The following is a 17,461-nucleotide window of genomic DNA, read 5'->3' on the forward strand; positions in this document are numbered from 1 at the left end:
TTTCTGTAGCAAAATGTCAGCTGGCCCTCGGAATCTCTCACAGATCTGATGTTGTCGGCAAACCGAAAGGAGAACGTCTCTCAGATAAATTCCGACCTGCATCCAGTTAGATGGACGCGGTATTCGTGAACAGAGCTGTGCGATGACCCTATTTTTATTTGTAAAATGCCCCCGATTAAGGGAGGTCTTTTTAAAGAGAGGATGAGTACACGTCAGGCATTCCTGAAACAAACATAAAAACTCCACTTTTATAAAAGGGGAAGTTTTTATTCAACTTTTTCTTTGACTGCACATTATCATTTATCTTGATTCAGGACCTTCTGGCTGTCTGTTTAGACCGATGATTTTTCGAGCGTGTCTTTAGAGGCCTAGAAAAATCCAAGCGGGGAAATTCACTCTCTGAACACTCACAACATTCACGCTTTTAAATAGTGTTTAAAGTCATTATTTTCAAGAACCCCCAAACCACGATTATCTCACGTTAACGAAGGACCGTTTTGAGGCGAAGCATCACTTATTTTTCTGAATTTTCTGTCGTTGAAGTCCCATATGCTGGCTCTGTAAATTAGTTGCGGGTGTTACCCAAACCCCTCGATCAGCTCTCCCCCTCCTATCTTACCGCACTCGACTCCCACGTCGACCCGACCCAAACATCGCTCCTCTAATCCCGACCCCCCCCCCCCCCCGCTTTTTCTCGGCCTCCCCTCTCTCACCACTGACCCCTTACACACATCCTCGCTCTGATCTGCCGTCGCCGAGGGAACCGAAACTAAAAAGGAGGATCGGAAAGAAAGACGGATGGACGGGGCTTTCTAAAACCAGTTGGGAGGCCAGAGCCTCCACAGCAATTATCAGAGCAAACAAGCCTGAATGCCTCCCTTCACGGTACGTTTGGATTTGAAGGAAGGCGCGCGAAACTCCCGGCTCAGGTCCCACCCTCGAAAAAAAAGACCCGGACACGTATTTTGAATTCACGGCATCCCCGGGAGACCCCGGGAGGATGTCTCGGCTTTTCCCCAGAAGCCTTCCTTCCTGCGGACGTCGTTACCCCGGCCCGACGCGTGAAAGCTCGACCTGGCTCCCGAAAGACGCACCCGCCTTTTCTCTGCCGTTTCTGTCCGGTGGCGAGTCGCCTGGTTGGGGGACCGGGGTTGTGCTTGTGACCTTGGGCAAGTCACTTGGCTTCTCCGGGCCCCCGCGGAGCCCAGGGCACGGCCGGGAAATGATCTCTGAGTCAGCTCTGCTGCGTTTAAGGGCCAGTAGGCTGTGTGGGGAAGGCAGAGAGGGGTCAGGGCCGGAGACGGCGACCGGAATAATAATAATTGTGGTACTCGTTAAGCGCTCACTGTGCGCCAGGCACCGTGGGTACAAGCCAGTCGGGTTGGGCACGATCCCTGTCCCACGTGGGGCTCCCAATCGTAATCCCCATTTTACAGATGAGGGCGCCGAGGCCCAAGGAAGCGAAATGACCCGCGCAAGGTCACCCGGCAGACGGGCGGCCGAGATGAGACTAGAACCCAGATCCTTCTGACTCCCAGGCCCGTGCTCTATCCTCCAGGCCACCCTGCGTCTCGCTAGGCCACGTGGCTGCTCAGAAGGCCGCCGGCAGAGCGGGCGTTGGTCGGCTGTGTCGCCAGCTGCAAAAACAACAAAAAATCCTCCCCCGCCCCCGGCTCCGACGACTCGGAACCCATTAGGAGGACCCTTCACTCACGCAGGTGATTTTCTTGATTCCCGTTCGGTTTTTAAATTCTCGTTCCGGTGCCCCGGCCGCCATTTGCCGGCGCAGAGGTCGTCGACCCACCGTCGTGACTTGGTGAGGGGAGCTCTGGGGGCGGTCCATCTTGCCGGTCCCCACCCCCGCCGGCCTGCGCCGCTCAGGTTTTGGGGCGGGAGTTGTCGTCTGTGGTTCTCGCGAAGCGCTTACTATGTACCACGCACCGTTGTAAGCGCTGGGGTAGATACAAGTTAATCAGGTCAGACACAGTCCCTGTCACCCCATTCTAACGGTCTAAGTTGGCGGGAGGATTTAATGCCCATTTTACAGATGAGGTAACTGAGGCGCAGAGAAGCGAAGACGCGGGCCAGGGGCGAACTGGTGTGAACTCTGCCTCGTGCCGGGTGGGTCTCGGAGAAGCGGAAGGGGCAGTTGAAGAAGCCAGGCCCTGCCCGGACACATTCATCCAATCGTATTTATTGAGCGCTTACTATGTGCAGAGCACTGTACTAAGCGCTTGGAATGGACAATTCGGGAACAGGTAGAGACCGTCCCTGCCCCACGCCGGGCTCCCGGTCTAATCGGGGGAGACGGACGGACGGAGACAAGACAACGTCATGACGACAAAGAGAATCGGGGGCTCGCAGAAAGGCGACGGGCGGAGGCCGGCGGTGGTTTCGGAGTCGCCCGCTCCGTTAAGACGGGGAGGCCTCCCGACAGCCCGTCCTCGCTCCGGATCCGCCGGACCCGAAGCTACCCGGCGGCGCGGCGCCGTCGGACGGTGATTAGAATCACGATAGGGACGGCGGTATCCGTTAAGCGCTTACTACGTGCCCCGTCCCCGCTCCGGATCCCGTGGGGAGCCGGGGGCTGCGAACGAACGCGCCGGGTCCTTGACCGTCCCCGTCGCGACCCGGGTCGCGATCGGCAGGACCGTCCCACCGGCCGGGACCTTGGGCGAGCGTCTCGTTTTCGCAGACGATTCTAACGCTGAGCGAACCGGGGAGGCAGCCGCCTCCTTATTCCCTCGAGACCGGAAGCTCGTCGCGGGCGGGGGGGGCGGCGCGTCTCTTATATTGGACCCTCCCAGGTGCTTATTACAGTGCCGCGCACACAGTAAACGCTCAGTAAATACCACCGATTGACCGACTGGAAGCTGGCTGCGGGCAGGGAACGTGTCTGCCAACTCTCGTTGTACCGTACTCCTCCGAGCGCTCAGTCCAGTGCTCTGCGCGTGGTAAGCGCTCCACGGTCACCGTTGACGAGGACGAGGATCCCTCTCAGGAAGTTTTTCTGGCATTTTCTGCCCCAGTACGCTATTTTCCGCAATTGATTGAAACGGTAAAAAACGTGAACAAAAGCACGGGAAATCCCCCTCTAGACCGTAAGCTCGTCGTGGGCATTCATTCGTTCGTTCGATCCTATTTATTAAGCGCTTACTGTGTGCAGAGCCCTGTACTGAGCGCTTGGAAAAGTACGGTACGACCAAAAAAGGGCGATAATCCCCGCCCACGGCAAGCTCGCGGTCCGGGGGAGGGACAGGCAGGGAACGCGCCTATCAACTCTCTTAGCTTGTCCTCTCCCCAGCGCTCGGTACAGTGCTCCGCACACAGTAAGCGCTCAATAAATACCACTGACGGACGGATTGACCGACAGAGGTGACGGGGAGCGAAACCTGGACTTTCCCCGGCGGCTCGGCTGTGGCGAGAGCTGAAAATCCAAAGTAAGCGGAGAGGCTAGCTGAGGAAAAAACCCGTATTTTAAATCGACTGAAGTTTTCAACTCTCTGCTGGTTCATCCCGGCAAAGCTGATCTGACGGCGTGAACATCGTAGGCGCAGGGTGTCTCTGAATCGTTGGTCTTTTCTTACCATTGCTCCAGGGTCTTTATTCAAAGGATCTCATAGAGAGTTAACATTCGTGATTTGGGGGAAGGCCTTTATTGTGAAGACAACAACTGATTTTCTGTCCGAGAACGGGGTCTTCAGGGATTACTCGGGACCTCCGCGCTGAAAGAGAAGAGGTTCGCGGCGATGAGAGCGGTGTGACGGTCAATGAGATCGCAGGACCGAGGCCGTAAACTCATCGCGGACGGGGAACGTGCCTGTCTTCCGATCCACCGGACTCTCCCAAAGCGTTCGGTCCAGCGCTCTGCACGCAGTAAACGCTCAGGAAATACGACTCGGTAAAAATGCTCAGTAAATACGACCCGGTACGAATGCTCAGTCAATACGTCTCGGTATAAATGCTCCGTAAATACGACTCGGTAAAAAATGCTCAGTAAATACGTGATTAAAAATGACCGGCGGACATTCCTGATGGAAACCTCCGTCGTCTCGGTTCTGACAGCTTGGTCCCCGGCGCTCCTCTGGACAAATATTCTCCGGGAGGGTCGGGGGGACGATAGGAGGAGAGGAAAGGGGGGGTGGGAGGATATCGCCCTCCTGCCCACGCCCCGATACGTGGGCAGAGATCGGGAGAAAACGTGAGGACCATTTGAGGAAATCTGGGAACGTGGGGTAAAAACGGACTGGAATTGTGCGGAAGCTGCTGGGGCAGAGGGAGGGGAGGACACGACTCACCGTAATGAACTCAATCTCTTCGGGTGACACGGCTTTCCGCCTGTATTTCCGAGGTAGCGTCTTTACGATTTCGGCCGTGTCCGGCGGACCCCGACCGACAGGTAAGCCCGGCGGTCTCCCTGCCGGGGAATGCTGGGACGAGGCGGTGGCCTGCGGTGGCAACGCCATCGCCCGAAGGGCATCGGTGACTGAAACCAAGAATCGGAGAGGTCACCCCGGCCCCTCGCGGCTGGCGTTCCTTTCTCTTCTTTATGGTGCTGATCGCCACGCGCCAGGCGCCGTGCTAAGCGCCGAGGTACTCACGAGGCCGGACGCCGACTATCTCCCCATTTTACAGACGAGGGAACCGAGGCACAGAGAAGTGAAGCGACCTCCCCTAGGCGGCGCAGCAGACGGGTGGCGGAGCCGGGATTAATAACCACGTTGGTATTCGTTAAGCGCTTACTACGTGCCGGGCACCGTTCTGAGCGGAGGGGAAGGTACAAGGCAATCGGGTCGCCCCACGTGAGGATCATAGTCTTCATCCCCATTTCACAGATGACGTAACTGAGGCCCAGGGAAGTGAAGTGACTCGCCCACGGTCACACGGCTGACGAGCGGCGGAGCCGGGATTAGAACCCAAGACCTCTGACTCCCAAGCCCGGGCTCTTCCCACCGAGCCACGCTGCTTCTCTGGGCATTTCGCAGCGAGCCGAGCGAGAGGGCCGCCTGTCCAGGGGAAACGCCGCACGGGGCCCACGTCTGTCGGGCGGCCGGGGGACTCGGGGCTCTAGAGGGAGGCCTCTTGGAGGAGGTGTGACCTCCGTGAGCCTTTGAGGGTTCGGGGGCGAACGCTGTCGCTGAGGTCGTTTCGAGGGAACCTGTGAACCAACCCCTCCGCGCCGGGTTGAAACTCACCGGATTTGAGAGGGAAGTACGGACGGGAGTCGGGAGAGGCAGGAGGCGGGGAGAGCGGCGGGGAGGCTGCCGCGGTCATCCAGGCGGGACGGGATAAACGACCGGATTAACGTGGCAGCAGGTCGGACGGAAAGGAGAGCGCGGAAAGAAACCTCTCCCAGATGAGCGTTCCCAGGGTCCCCCGGCGCTAAGCCAGAAGACGACCCCCCCCGCTTCTTCAAAGCTTTACCGAAGGCCCACCTCCTCCGAGAGGCCTTCCCCGACTAAATCGCCTCTTTCCTCCTCTCCCACTCCCTTCTACGTCGCCCCGACTCGCTCCCTTTCTTCTTCTTCCCCTCTCCCCGCCCCGCAGCGCTTATGTCCGTAGCTGTCATGGATTCGTTTCTATTCCCGTCTGCCTCCCCCTCCGGACTGTGAACTCGTCGCGGGCAGGGAACGTGTCCGTTCTCTCGTCCGACTGTACTCTCCCAAGCGCCAGTACAGTGCTCGGCACCGGGTCAGCGCTCAATAGAGACGACTGACCGACGATCGACTGGTGAAGGAGCGCGCCCAAGGGCCTGAAAGCCCCCCTTCCCTCTAGGGTGGCCGATGGTCCTGGTTTATACCGGACGGCGCAATTTTCAGCCGGTCGGCCCCACCTGTCCGGATCGGACAGGGCAGCGGGACGCCTTTACGGCCCGTATTTTGGTTTTCAAACGCCTAGAAACGGTATCGGTTCCGTGACTTGCCCCCGAGAGCCTCACTGCGCGTGACCCTCACGTCCGGCGTTACGGCCGTGCTTGCGGTGAACACGACGGCAAACACGACGGCGCCCAGCCAGAAAAATACCAGTCCCTTAGGGGAAAAGCACACTGGGTTTCGTCTGTGATATTTTGGGGGAGCGCCGTGGCCCGGTGGATAGAGCGCGGGCCCGGAAGTCAGAAGACCTGAGTTCTAATCCCGGTTCCTCCGCTGGTCTGCTGCGTGGCCCTGGGCCAGTCACTTCACTTCTCTGTGCCTCGGTTGCCTCATCTGTAAAATTAAGATTGTGAGCCCCGTGTGGGGCATGGACTGTGTCTAACCTGATCATCTTCTATTTATCCCAGTGCTCGGAACAGTGCCTGGCACATAGTAAGCGCTTAATACTGTTTTTTAAGGGATTATTATTTAAATAAAAGGGACTCGGCGTGGAATTCTTTAACATCGTCTGAGGCCCCCCCCGTGTCCCTTGGGCGGGGACCAGAGGGGGCTGAGGAGGGTGGGGGGGGGGCAGCCCTGTAGATCTGCTCACTGTGGGCAGGGAACGTGTCCGTTTATTGTTGCACTGTACTCTCCCGAGCGCTTAGCACAGTGTTCTGCGCACAGTAAGTGCTCAATTAATACAACTGAATGAACGAATAAATGAAGATTGGACAAAAATGGGAGGAATGGGGGACTCCAAGGGAACAAAGACGAACGAGGGCCGGAAGGAGAAAGTGGTGCCGGCCAATGGAGGTTACCCCCCCACCCGAATATCCTCCACATCCTGTGTCCCGGCAGTACTCTCCACATTTTCTTGAAGGGAAAATAATAATAATAATAATAATTATGTCGGTATTTGTTAAGCGCTTACTATGTACAGAGCACTGTTGTAAGCGCCGGGGTAGACACAGGGGAATCAGGTCGTCCCACGTGGGGCTCACGGTCTTCATCCCCATTTTCCAGATGAGGTAACTGAGGCCCAGAGAAGTGAAGTGACTCGCCCACAGTCACACAGCTGACAAGTGGCAGAGCTGGGATTCGAACTCATGACCTCTGCCTCCAAAGCCCACGCTCTTTCCACTGAGCCACGCTGCTTCTCTAATATAGACTCCTTAACCCCCGCCCCCAACCTGATAATAATAATGATTAATACTCATGGTACTCGTTAAGTGCTCATAAAGCAGCGTGGCTCAGTGGAAAGAACCCGGGCTTGGGAGTCGGAGGTCATGGGTTCGAATCCCGGCCCCGCCGCTTGTCAGCTGTGTGACTTTGGGCAAGTCACTTCACTTCTCTGGGCCTCAGTTACTTCATCCGTAAAATGGGGGTTAAAACTGTGAGCCCCACGTGGGACAACCTGATCACCTTGTATCCTCCCAGCGCTTAGAACAGTGCTTTGCACATAGTAAGCGCTTAACAGATACCACTATTATTATTACTATATGCCAAGCACTCTTCTAAGTACTAGGGTAGATACAGAGAAGCAGCGTGGCTTGGTGGAAGGATCCCGGGCTTGGGAGTTGGAGGTCATGGGTTCTCATCCCGGCTCCGCCACGTGTTAGCTGTACGACCTTGGGCAAGTCACTTTATTTCTCTGTGCCTCAGTTCCCTCATCTGTAAAATGGGGATGAAGACTGTGAGCCCCAGGCGAGACAACCTGATTACCTTGTACCTCCCCCAGTGCTTAGAAGAGTGCTTGGCACATGGTAAGCGCTTAATACCGTCATTATTATTATTATTACTATTATAAGTGAATCAGGTTGGACCGATCCATGGCCCACATTGGGTTCACACTTCTCATCCCCATTTTTAACAGATGAGGTAACTGAGGCACAGAGAAGTTAAACGACTTGCCCAAGGTCCCAGAGCGGACATGTTGCGGGGGGCCGGGATTAGAACCCAGGAGCCGGGATTAGTATGTGGGGGACACCTCCCCACCCCATCGCGGCAATCAAACCTCCAAGACCGTAAGCCCGTCAGAGGGCAGGGACCGTCTCTATCTGTTGCCGACTTGTTCATTCCGAGCGCTTAGTACGGTGCTCTGCACATAGGAGGCGCTCAATAAATACTACTGAATGAATGAATGAATGAATGAATGATCGACCCACGCACTTGGATTCGTACCCTCTAAGCACTTGACATTCACCCCACCCTCAGCCCCACAGCACTTGTGTACTTAGCCCCGATTTTCAATGATGCCTGTCTCCCCGACTAGAATACACGCTCCTTGTGGGCAGGGAACCCGTCTACCAACTCGACCGTGTTGGACTCTCCCAACCCGCTTAGCACAGTGCTCTGCACACCGCAAATCCTCAACGGATACGATGGACCGACCGAACCAACGGCAGGCACCGATTTCTCCTTCGTCCCTCGTTCGCCTTTGTTCCCTTTGAGTTCTGCTGTGTGACCTTGGGCGAGTCATTCATTTATCTGGGCCTCAGTTCCCTCATCTGTAAAATGGGGATTATGACCGTGAGCCCCACGTGAGACAGGGACCGCGTCCAACCGGATCTACCCCAGCGCTTAGAACAGTGCCTGGCACATAGTAAGCCCGTGAAAAATGCCGTAATAAAAGGGGGGAGGAAAAGCCTCGGGGCCTTTATTGGACTCTCCCAATCAAACGACAGTATCTACCGAGTGCCTACTGTGTGGTAAGCACCGAACTAAGCGTACGGGAGAGTACAATACGACAGAATTGGCAGACACATTCGCTGCCCACAGGGAGCTCACGGTTTAGAAGGGGAGACGGACATTAAAATACAACAGGGGGATGTTCGTAAGTGCTGTGGGGCTGAGGGTGGGGTGGATACCAAGCGCTCGAAGGGTACGGATCCAAGTACATGAGGGATCCAGAAAGGAGAGGGAGAAAGGGAAGTGGAGTCGGGGAGGGCCTCTTAGAGGAGATGTGATGTCGATAAGGCGACGATGACGGCGGGGAGAGTGATCATCCGTTGGCTGTGAAGGGGGAGGGAGCTCCAGGCCGGGGGGAGGCTGTGGGAAAGGGCTCGGCGGGGAGATGGATGAAATCAAGGCACAGGGAGGAAGCAGGCGTGACGAGAGAGCAGGTCGGAGGAGAAAAAGTAGGAGGGGGCGAGCTGACTGCGTGCTTTAAAGCTGACGGTGAGGAGTTTCTGTTGGAGCCAGAGGGGGACGGGCAACCGCTGGAGGTGCCTGAAGAGTGAGAAATGTGGACCGAGTATATTTTGAGAAAATCGCCCCAGGCAGCAGAGTGAAGTAAGGGCTTGGGTGGGGAGAGACAGGAGGCAGGGAGGTCCGTGAGGCGGCTGATGCGGGAATCAAGGCGGGACAGGATATTCATTCATTCAAAAGTATCTATTGAGCGCTTACTATGTGCAGAGCACTGGACTGAGCGCTTGGAACGGACAGTTCGGCAACAGATACAGACCATCGCTGCCCACTGTCGGGTTCACAGTCTCAAACGGGGGAGACGGCGAAGCAAAAGAGAACGAAACAAAAACAAGACGACGTCAACAAGATGAATAGAATCAAGGGGCCGGACACCTCATTCACAAAATAAATAGGGTAATAGATAATATATACAAATGAGCACAGTGCTGAAGGGAGAGGAAGGGAGAAGGGGGAGGAGCAGAGGGAAAAGGGGAAGCTCAGTGTGGGAAAAGGGGAAGCTCCGTGTGGGAAGGTCTCTTGGAGGAGGTGAGCCCTCAGCAGGGTTTTGAAGAGGGGGAGAGAGTCAGTTTGGCGGAGGTGAGGAGGGAGGGCGTGCCGGGACCGCGGGAGGACGCGGGCCGGGGGTCGACGGCGGGACGGGCGAGGACGGGGGGCGGCGAGGAGGCGGGCGGCGGAGGAGCGGAGCGTGCGGGGTGGGCGGCGGAAAGAGGGAAGGGAGGTGAGGTAGGAGGGGGCGAGGGGATGGACAGCTCTGAAGCCAAGACCGAAGAGTTTGCGTTTCGTGCCAAGGTTGATGGGTGCTCGGATCAGAGTAGTTGCAGTTGAGATGGAGAATAAAGGGAGGGTAGGAGCAGTGTTGAGAAGGCAGAACTGACAGACTGTAGCGACGGACTGAATACGCAGGTCGAATGAGGGAGATAAGCCCAGCGTAACGCCGAGGTTACGGGCTCGTGAGACAGGGAGGGTAGCGACGGGAAAGTCAGAGGGAGGACAGGGTCTGTGGGGGAAGAGGAGGAGCTCCGTTTTCGACATGTTAAGTCTAAGGCAGGACCTCGAGGCAGAGACGTCCCGAAGGCGGGAGGAAAGTGAGGTGGCGGAGGAGGAGAGAGATCAGGGCTGCAGATGGAGATTCGGGAATCATCTGTTTTGAGGTGGCAGTCGAAGCCGAGGGCGGCAATGGGTTTTCCAAGGGAGTGGGTGGAGGTGGAGAATAGGAGGAGACCCAGAACCGGGTCTCGAGGGACAGCCCCTCACTGTCAGGGGATGGGAGGCGGAGGAGGAGCCCGCGGAAGAGACCGAGAAGGCGCCTCCAGAGAGTGAGGACGGGAACCAGGACTCGGTAAAGTCGAGGCTGGATGACGTTTCAAGGAGAAGGGGTGGCTGACAGTATCGCGTGCAGCTGGGAGATCGAGGAGGCTGAGGATGGAGCGGGATTTTGCAAAAAGATCGTCGGTGACCTTAGAGAGGGCAGTCTCTAAAGAATGAAGGGGGCGGAGGCCAGAGAGGACGGGATCAAGGAGAGAATTGCAGGGGAGACAGCGGAGGCGGTTGGGAGTAGACGACTTTCTCGACCGGTCGACTTGAACGGAGCAAATGTTACATTCAACAGGTGGCACTTACCGTTGAGTTTGGGGCTGTTTTTTCTGTCAGGGAACTTAATCGATGGCGTGTGGGGCTTGACTACCTGAAAGGGACAGAGGAGAGCGAGGTGAGGCCGGTCCGTAAATTCGGATTATCAGTGAAAAGAGGGCATCGCGGGGAAGAAGTTACTCGCAAATGGATCACCGTGACCCCCGAAGGAGAAAACCAGCAACGAGTGAGCACTCCAACGACCCCTTCCCAGCTCTCGTTTTGGCACCCCCAAAAGGCGGTCCAAGAAGCGGAAGGGAGGATCCCTTTCGCTGCTCACCGCAGGTCAGACGAAGCCTGGATCTGTTCCCTTTCGGGAAAAACTTGAAAACGTGGGACAGGGACTGTGTCTGACCTGATTAGCCTGTATCTACCCCGGCGCTTAGAAGGGTGCTTGATACACACGAAGCGCTTAACAAGTTAATGACAGTAAGAACACTGTAAAAATCCCAATTCGCAGGCCGTAGGAAAGGCTTCAACGACTAGAGGGGTTCAAGCGGAGGGGTGATAATCATGAGAATAATTTTGGTATCTGTTAAGCATTTACTACGTGCCATTCATTCATCCAGTCGGATTTATCGAGCGCTTACTGTGTGCAGAGCACTACACTGAGCGCTTGGAAAGTACAATTCGGCAACAGATAGAGACATTCCCTACCCAACAACGGGCCCGCGGTCTACAAGCGGGGAGACGGACAACGAAACAAGTGGACAGGCATCGGTGGCATCAAACTAGATAAGTAGAATGATAGCTATATACACCTTATTAATAAAATCAATAGAAAAATACGTACAGATACGCACAAACGCTGAGGGGCGGGGAAGAGCAGAGGGCGGAGGGGGAGCAGAGGGAAAAGGGGAAGCTCAGTCTGGGAAGGCCTCTCGGAGGAGATGGGATGGACTGTGTGGGTTGAATGAAACAGAGGAGTCTTCTTGGGAGTCCAGATCAGGCAAGATAGTTTGGCTGCCCGGGTCCGGAGGAACAATCCATCGAGAGTGTCAACTGACGAGTCAGGAGTGGGAGATTGAGAAATCCATCCATCAGTGGTATTTACCGAGCGCTTACTGGGTGCAGAGCACAGTACTGAGCACTTGGGAGGGTTCGAGAGAGCAAGATGGGGCTTAGCGGCAAGAGCGATTCAGCCATCATTTGCAACGGCACGTGATGAGCGCGGACTATGTGCAGAGCACTGTACTCCGTGCTTGGGAGAATACAACAGTGAGCGGTCCCTGCCCACAATGAGCTCAACAGGAGCTCAAATCGGGCCAGTGTCCACCTGTTGCCCAGGGCTTGGCTCCCAGGTTGGGATACCTGCACCCCCAAACCAATCTTACCTCACCCTCAGAGCCTTATTAAGGTCACGCCTCCTCCAAGAGGCCTTCCTTGATTAAACCCTCTTCTCTCCGGCTTCCCTCTCCCTCCCGTGTCATCGACGCACTTGGATCTGCGACCTTTGGTTATTTGACTTCCGCCCCACCCTCAGTGCCACAGCACTTGTGTTAATACCTGTAATTTATTTATATTCATATTAATGTCTGTTTCCCCTCTCGCTCTTTGTGGGCAGGGGATGTGTCCTCCACCTATTACGCTCTCCCAAGCACTCAGTACAGTGCTGTGCACGCGGTAAGCGCTCGCTAAATATTGAGGATGATGCTGCTGAGTAATTTTTATTAGACTTTAGGCTTCTCAGAGTCGGAGATCTCTTCCGTTTCTCATAGCTCTACCCTCAGTCACCTCCTACAGGGCTCGGTTTCCAGCAGGCACCCAGGACACCCCGCTGAACGGCCTCGGGGGGCAAAAGCCGAGGGATATGAGTTAGGGCGCTGTGAGAAATCAATCAGTCGATGGTATTTACTGAGCGTTTACCGTGTACGGAGAGAGATGCCTGGGATCGGAATAAAGGAGGAGAGTGGTCAAGGGCAGAGAGGGCGATAGTATTTATTGAGCGCTCATTATGTGCAGAGCACTGAGGGGAGAGAGACGGGGAGCCAGAGAGAACCAGCGTGATTTAGTAACCAGTTAATCGATCACAGGTATTGAGCGCTTTCTGGGTGTACGACCTCTGACTCCCAAGCCCGGTCTCTTTCCCCTGAGCCACGCTGCTTCTCCGATGAACTGTGAGCCTCACTGTGGGACAACCTGATGACCCTGTATCTCCCCCAGTGCTTCGAACAGTGCTCAGCACAGAGTAAGTTCTTAATCAATACCAACGATATTAATAAATAGGACTGACTGAGTGAATGAATGAGTGAATGAGTGAGTGAATGAATGAGTGAATAAGTGAGTGAAGAATGAGTGACTGAATGAGTGAATGACTGACTGACTGAATGAGTGAATAAATGAATGAATGGATGAGTGAATGACTGACTGACTAAATGAGTGAATAAATGAGTGAATGAATGAGAGAATGAATAAGTGAATGAATGACTGAATGAGTGAATAAATGAGCGAATGAATGAGTAAGTGAATGAGTGACTGAATGAGTGAATGACTGACTGACTGAATGAGTGAATAAATGAATGAATGGATGAGTGAATGACTGACTGACTAAATGAGTGAATAAATGAGTGAATAAATGAGTGAATGAATGAGAATGAATAAGTGAATGAATGACTGAGTCAATGAATGAAAGAATGAATGAGTGAATGAATGAGTGAATGAATGAGTGAATAAATGAGTGAATAAATGAGTGACTGAATGAGTGAATGAATGAATAAGTGAATGAGCAAATGAATGACTGAGTGAGTGAACGAATAATAATAATAATGTTGGTATTTGTTAAGCGCTTACTCTGTGCCGAGCACCGTTCTAAGCGCTGGGGTAGACACAAGGGAATCAGGTCGTCCCACGTGGGGCTCCCAGTCTTCATCCCCATTTTCCAGATGAGGTCACTGAGGCCCAGAGAAGGGAAGTGCCCTGCCCACGGTCCCCCAGCTGACAAGTGGCGGAGCCGGGATTCGAACCCACGATCTCCGACTCCCAAGCCCGGGCTCTTGCCGCTGAGCCCCGCTGCTTCTGAATGAATGACTGAGTGAGTGAATGAGTGAATGAATGAATGAGTACCGGGGGGGGGGGGGGGGCGTCGGGCGGCCCGCCCTCAATGACCGCCCCCCTTGCAGTTCCCCCCGAAGCCTAGAGGGGGCTCCGTCCTGGCCGCCCGAAGCCCCGCCTCTCGCCTCTCCCGATTGGCTGAGGCCGGCAGCGCGGCCGCCGATTGGCCAGTCCTCCCGGGCGGGAGGGGGAGGAGGAGGGGACGGCGGGGGCGACCGCGGCCCTGCCCGCGGCCCTGCCCGCGGCCCTGCCCGCCGCCCGCCCCTCCGCTTCCCCCTGCCCCCCCGGGGGCGGCCGACCCCCCGTCCGGCCGAAAAGCCCCCAAATCCGGTACCTGAACGACCCTGCTGGCGGCCGCCATCTTGCTGCCCATGGTGACCCCCGCGGACGAACTCCTTCCGGGGCCCGCCTGCCCGGCCGCCGCCGCCGCGCTGTGACGTCACGAGGGGGCGGGCGCCGCCGGCCAATCACAGCCCTGGAAAGGACAGGCCCCGCCCCCCCGTCACGTGGCCGGCGGGGTTACTTGAGGTCATCGCCCGCCTCCCTCCCTTTTCTTCAGAATAATAATGTCGGTCTTTGTGAAGCGCCTACTCTGGGCAGAGCGCCGTTCTGAGCGCTGGGGGAGACGCAGGGTCATCAGGTGGTCCCACGTGGGGCTCCCGGTCTTCATCCCCATTTTACAGATGAGGTCACTGAGGCACATAGAATAATGATAATAATGTTGGTATGTGTTAAGCGCTCACTCTGTGCAGAGCGCCGTTCTGAGCGCTGGGGGAGACGCAGGGTCATCAGGTGGTCCCACGTGGGGCTCCCGGTCTTCATCCCCATTTTACAGATGAGGTCACTGAGGCACATAGAATAATGATAATAATGTTGGTATGTGTTAAGCGCTCACTCTGTGCAGAGCGCCGTTCTGAGCGCTGGGGGAGACGCAGGGTCATCAGGTGGTCCCACGTGGGGCTCCCGGTCTTCATCCCCATTTTACAGATGAGGTCACTGAGGCACATAGAATAATGATAATAATGTTGGTATGTGTTAAGCGCTCACTCTGTGCAGAGCGCCGTTCTGAGCGCTGGGGGAGACGCAGGGTCATCAGGTGGTCCCACGTGGGGCTCACGGTCTTCATCCCCATTTTACAGATGAGGTCACTGAGGCACAGAGAATAATGATAATAATGTTGGTCTTTGTTAAGCGCTCACTCTGTGCAGAGCGCCGTTCTGAGCGCTGGGGGAGACACAGGGTCATCAGGTTGTCCCACGTGAGGCTCACGGTCTTCATCCCCATTTGACAGATGAGGGAACTGAGGCACAGAGAATAATGATAATAATGTTGGTATGTGTTAAGCGCTTACTCTGTGCAGAGCGCCGTTCTAAGCGCTCACTCTGGGCAGAGCGCCGTTCTGAGCGCTGGGGGAGATACAGGGTCATCAGGTTGTCCCACGTGAGGCTCACAGTCTTCATCCCCATTTGACAGATGAGGGAACTGAGGCACAGAGAATAATGATAATAATGTTGGTCTGTGTTAAGCGCTCACTCTGTGCAGAGCGCCGTTCTGAGCGCTGGGGGAGACGCAGGGTCATCAGGTGGTCCCACGTGAGGCTCACAGTCTTCATCCCCATTTTACAGACGAGGGAACTGAGGCACAGAGAAGTGAAGTGACTTGCCCACAGTCCCACAGCTAAGTGGCAGGGCCGGGATTCGAACCCATGACCTCTGACGCCGAAACCCAGGCTCTTTCCACTGAGCCAATCTGTGCAGAGCACCGTTCTAAGCGCTGGGGGGAGATACAGGGGAATCAGGTCGTCCCACGTGGGGCTCCCGGTCTTCATCCCCATTTTACAGATGAGGTCACTGAGGCACAGAGAATAACAGCAACGTGGGTATTTGTTCAGCGCTTACTCTGTGCAGAGCACTGTTCTAAGCACTGGGGGCAAATACAGCATCATCAGACGGTCCCCCGTGGGGCTCATTTTACAGATGAGGAAACAGGCCCAGAGAAGTGAAGTGACTTGCCCAAGGTCACACAGCAGACAAGTGGCAGAAGTGGGATTAGAACTCAGGTCTTTTGACTCCCAAGCCCGGGCTCCTTCCACTGAGCCACGCTGCTTACTAGGGGGCCAAGCACTGTTCTAAGCGCTGGGGGAGATACAGGGGAATGAGGTTGTCCCCCGTGGGGCTCGCAGGCTTCATCCCCATTTTACAGAGGAGGGAACTGAGGCCCAGAGAATAATGATGATGGTATTTGTTAAGCGCTTACTATGTGCCAAGCACTGTTCTAAGCGCTGGGGGAGATACACGGTCCTCAGGTTGTCCCACGTGAGGCTCACGGTCTTAAAATCCCCATTTTAGAGGAGGGAACTGAGGCCCAGAGAAGTGACTGGCCCAAAGTCACCCAGCTGACACGGGGCGGAAGCGGGATCAGAACTCACAACCGCTGACTCCTAAGACTGGACTCTTTCCACCGAGCCACCCTGCCTTTTCCTAATAATTGTGGTACCTGTTGTGCCCTGACCCTGTGCCGGGCACCGTACTAAGCGCTGGGGTGGAAACGAGCAAAGCGGGTCGCATCCAGTCCCTGTCCCCCGTGGGCCTCACGGTCTTTGATCCCCATTTGACAGATGAGGAAACTGAGGCCCAGAGAAGTGACTTGTGCAAGGTCGCCCAGCGGACAAGTGGCGGAGCGGGAACTTGAACCCATGACCTTCCGAGTCCCGGGCCGGGCCGCGGCCACTCCGCCGCGCCGCTTCTCTTTTCCTGGTCGGGCTTTGCGGGATCGACTCTTCCCTCATCTGGACTCTGACCATTCCAACCCTTCCCGGTCTCCTCCCCCTTTCCCTGGCCACTCCGACTTCCGCGGCTTTTACCATTTTGTTTCTTTCCACGTTTCTCCGGCCAACCCCACCCCTTCTAATTTTTAGGTTGTGAGCCCCGTGGGGGCCGGGTTCTAGGCCTACGTTTCATCCACATCCTTGATAATTAATTCATTAATCCATATTAAGCACTTACCCTGTGCGGCGCACTGTACTAAGCGCTTGGAAGGTACCACTCGGCCGAAGAGGGAGACCCTCCCCGCCTGACTACGGGCTCACGGTCTAAAAAGTAATAATAATCGTAGTATTTGTTAGGACCTCGCCAGGACGTGTAAGCCCTGGGGTGGATACATGCAACTTGGGTTAATAATTATGGTATCCGATAAGCGCTGACTACGTGCCGAGCACTGTTCTAAGCGCTGGGGTAGATACAGGGTCATCAGGTGGTCCCGCGTGGGGCTCGCGTTTTTTAATCCCCGTTTTCACCGATGAGGCCACTGAGGCCCAGAGAAGTGAAGTGACTTGCCCACGGTCACCCAGCTGACAAGTGGCGGAGCCGGCATTCGAACCCATGACCTCTGGACTCCCCAGCCCGGCCTCTTCCCACTGAGCCACGCTGCTTCTCTATGTACGTGGAGGAGCGGCCCGGCCTGGTGGAAAGATCACGCGACTGGGAGTCAGAGGAGCTGAGTTCTAATCTCCGCTCTGCCCCTTTTCTGTTGGCTGTCCTTGGGCGAGTCACGGCTCTGTGCCTCACTTTCCTCATCTGTAGAAGGGGACTGTTTGGGTCTGTCCAAACCGCTTATCTTGAATGTACCCCAGCGCTTGGCACACGGTAAGCGCTGAACAACTGTGTTTGACCCAAAGGATACGCAGACATTAGAAATCTGCTAGGCCTGTGGGCAGAGGT

General features: G+C 55.6%; 1 protein-coding gene and 1 long non-coding RNA gene across 2 annotated transcripts; both read right to left on the reverse strand.

The window, feature by feature from the left end:
• Positions 1–246: 246 nt before the first annotated feature.
• On the reverse strand, positions 247–2,243 carry LOC120638267. The gene is made up of 2 exons (XR_005659834.1): positions 721–2,243; positions 247–558 (listed from the first exon to the last, which is right to left on the reverse strand). It is a non-coding gene; the product is annotated as an uncharacterized LOC120638267 (long non-coding RNA).
• A 1,340-nt stretch (positions 2,244–3,583) lies between these two features.
• On the reverse strand, positions 3,584–14,172 carry MRPS36 (mitochondrial ribosomal protein S36). The gene is made up of 4 exons (XM_029068409.2): positions 14,077–14,172; positions 10,683–10,746; positions 4,299–4,486; positions 3,584–3,725 (listed from the first exon to the last, which is right to left on the reverse strand). Exons 1-4 carry the CDS (start codon positions 14,113–14,115, stop codon positions 3,708–3,710), a joined length of 309 nt encoding a protein of 102 aa, XP_028924242.1. The 5' UTR covers positions 14,116–14,172; the 3' UTR covers positions 3,584–3,707.
• Between the last annotated feature and the right edge of the window lie 3,289 nt (positions 14,173–17,461).

Source organism: Ornithorhynchus anatinus, chromosome 1 (genome assembly GCF_004115215.2).
Source record: "Ornithorhynchus anatinus isolate Pmale09 chromosome 1, mOrnAna1.pri.v4, whole genome shotgun sequence".
Lineage (NCBI taxonomy): Eukaryota > Metazoa > Chordata > Mammalia > Monotremata > Ornithorhynchidae > Ornithorhynchus > Ornithorhynchus anatinus.

Excerpts from the sequence above, each read along its gene's own strand:
- MRPS36 (XM_029068409.2), bottom strand. The coding sequence starts at position 14,115 with ATGGGCAGCAAGATGGCGGCCGCCAGCAGGGTCGTTCAG. Across the intron at positions 10,747-14,076 it reads CCGCCAGCAGGGTCGTTCAG|GTAGTCAAGCCCCACACGCC; the intron begins GTACCGGATTTG and ends TGTCCCTTTCAG. Across the intron at positions 4,487-10,682 it reads AAACAGCCCCAAACTCAACG|TCACCGATGCCCTTCGGGCG; the intron begins GTAAGTGCCACC and ends TCTTGGTTTCAG.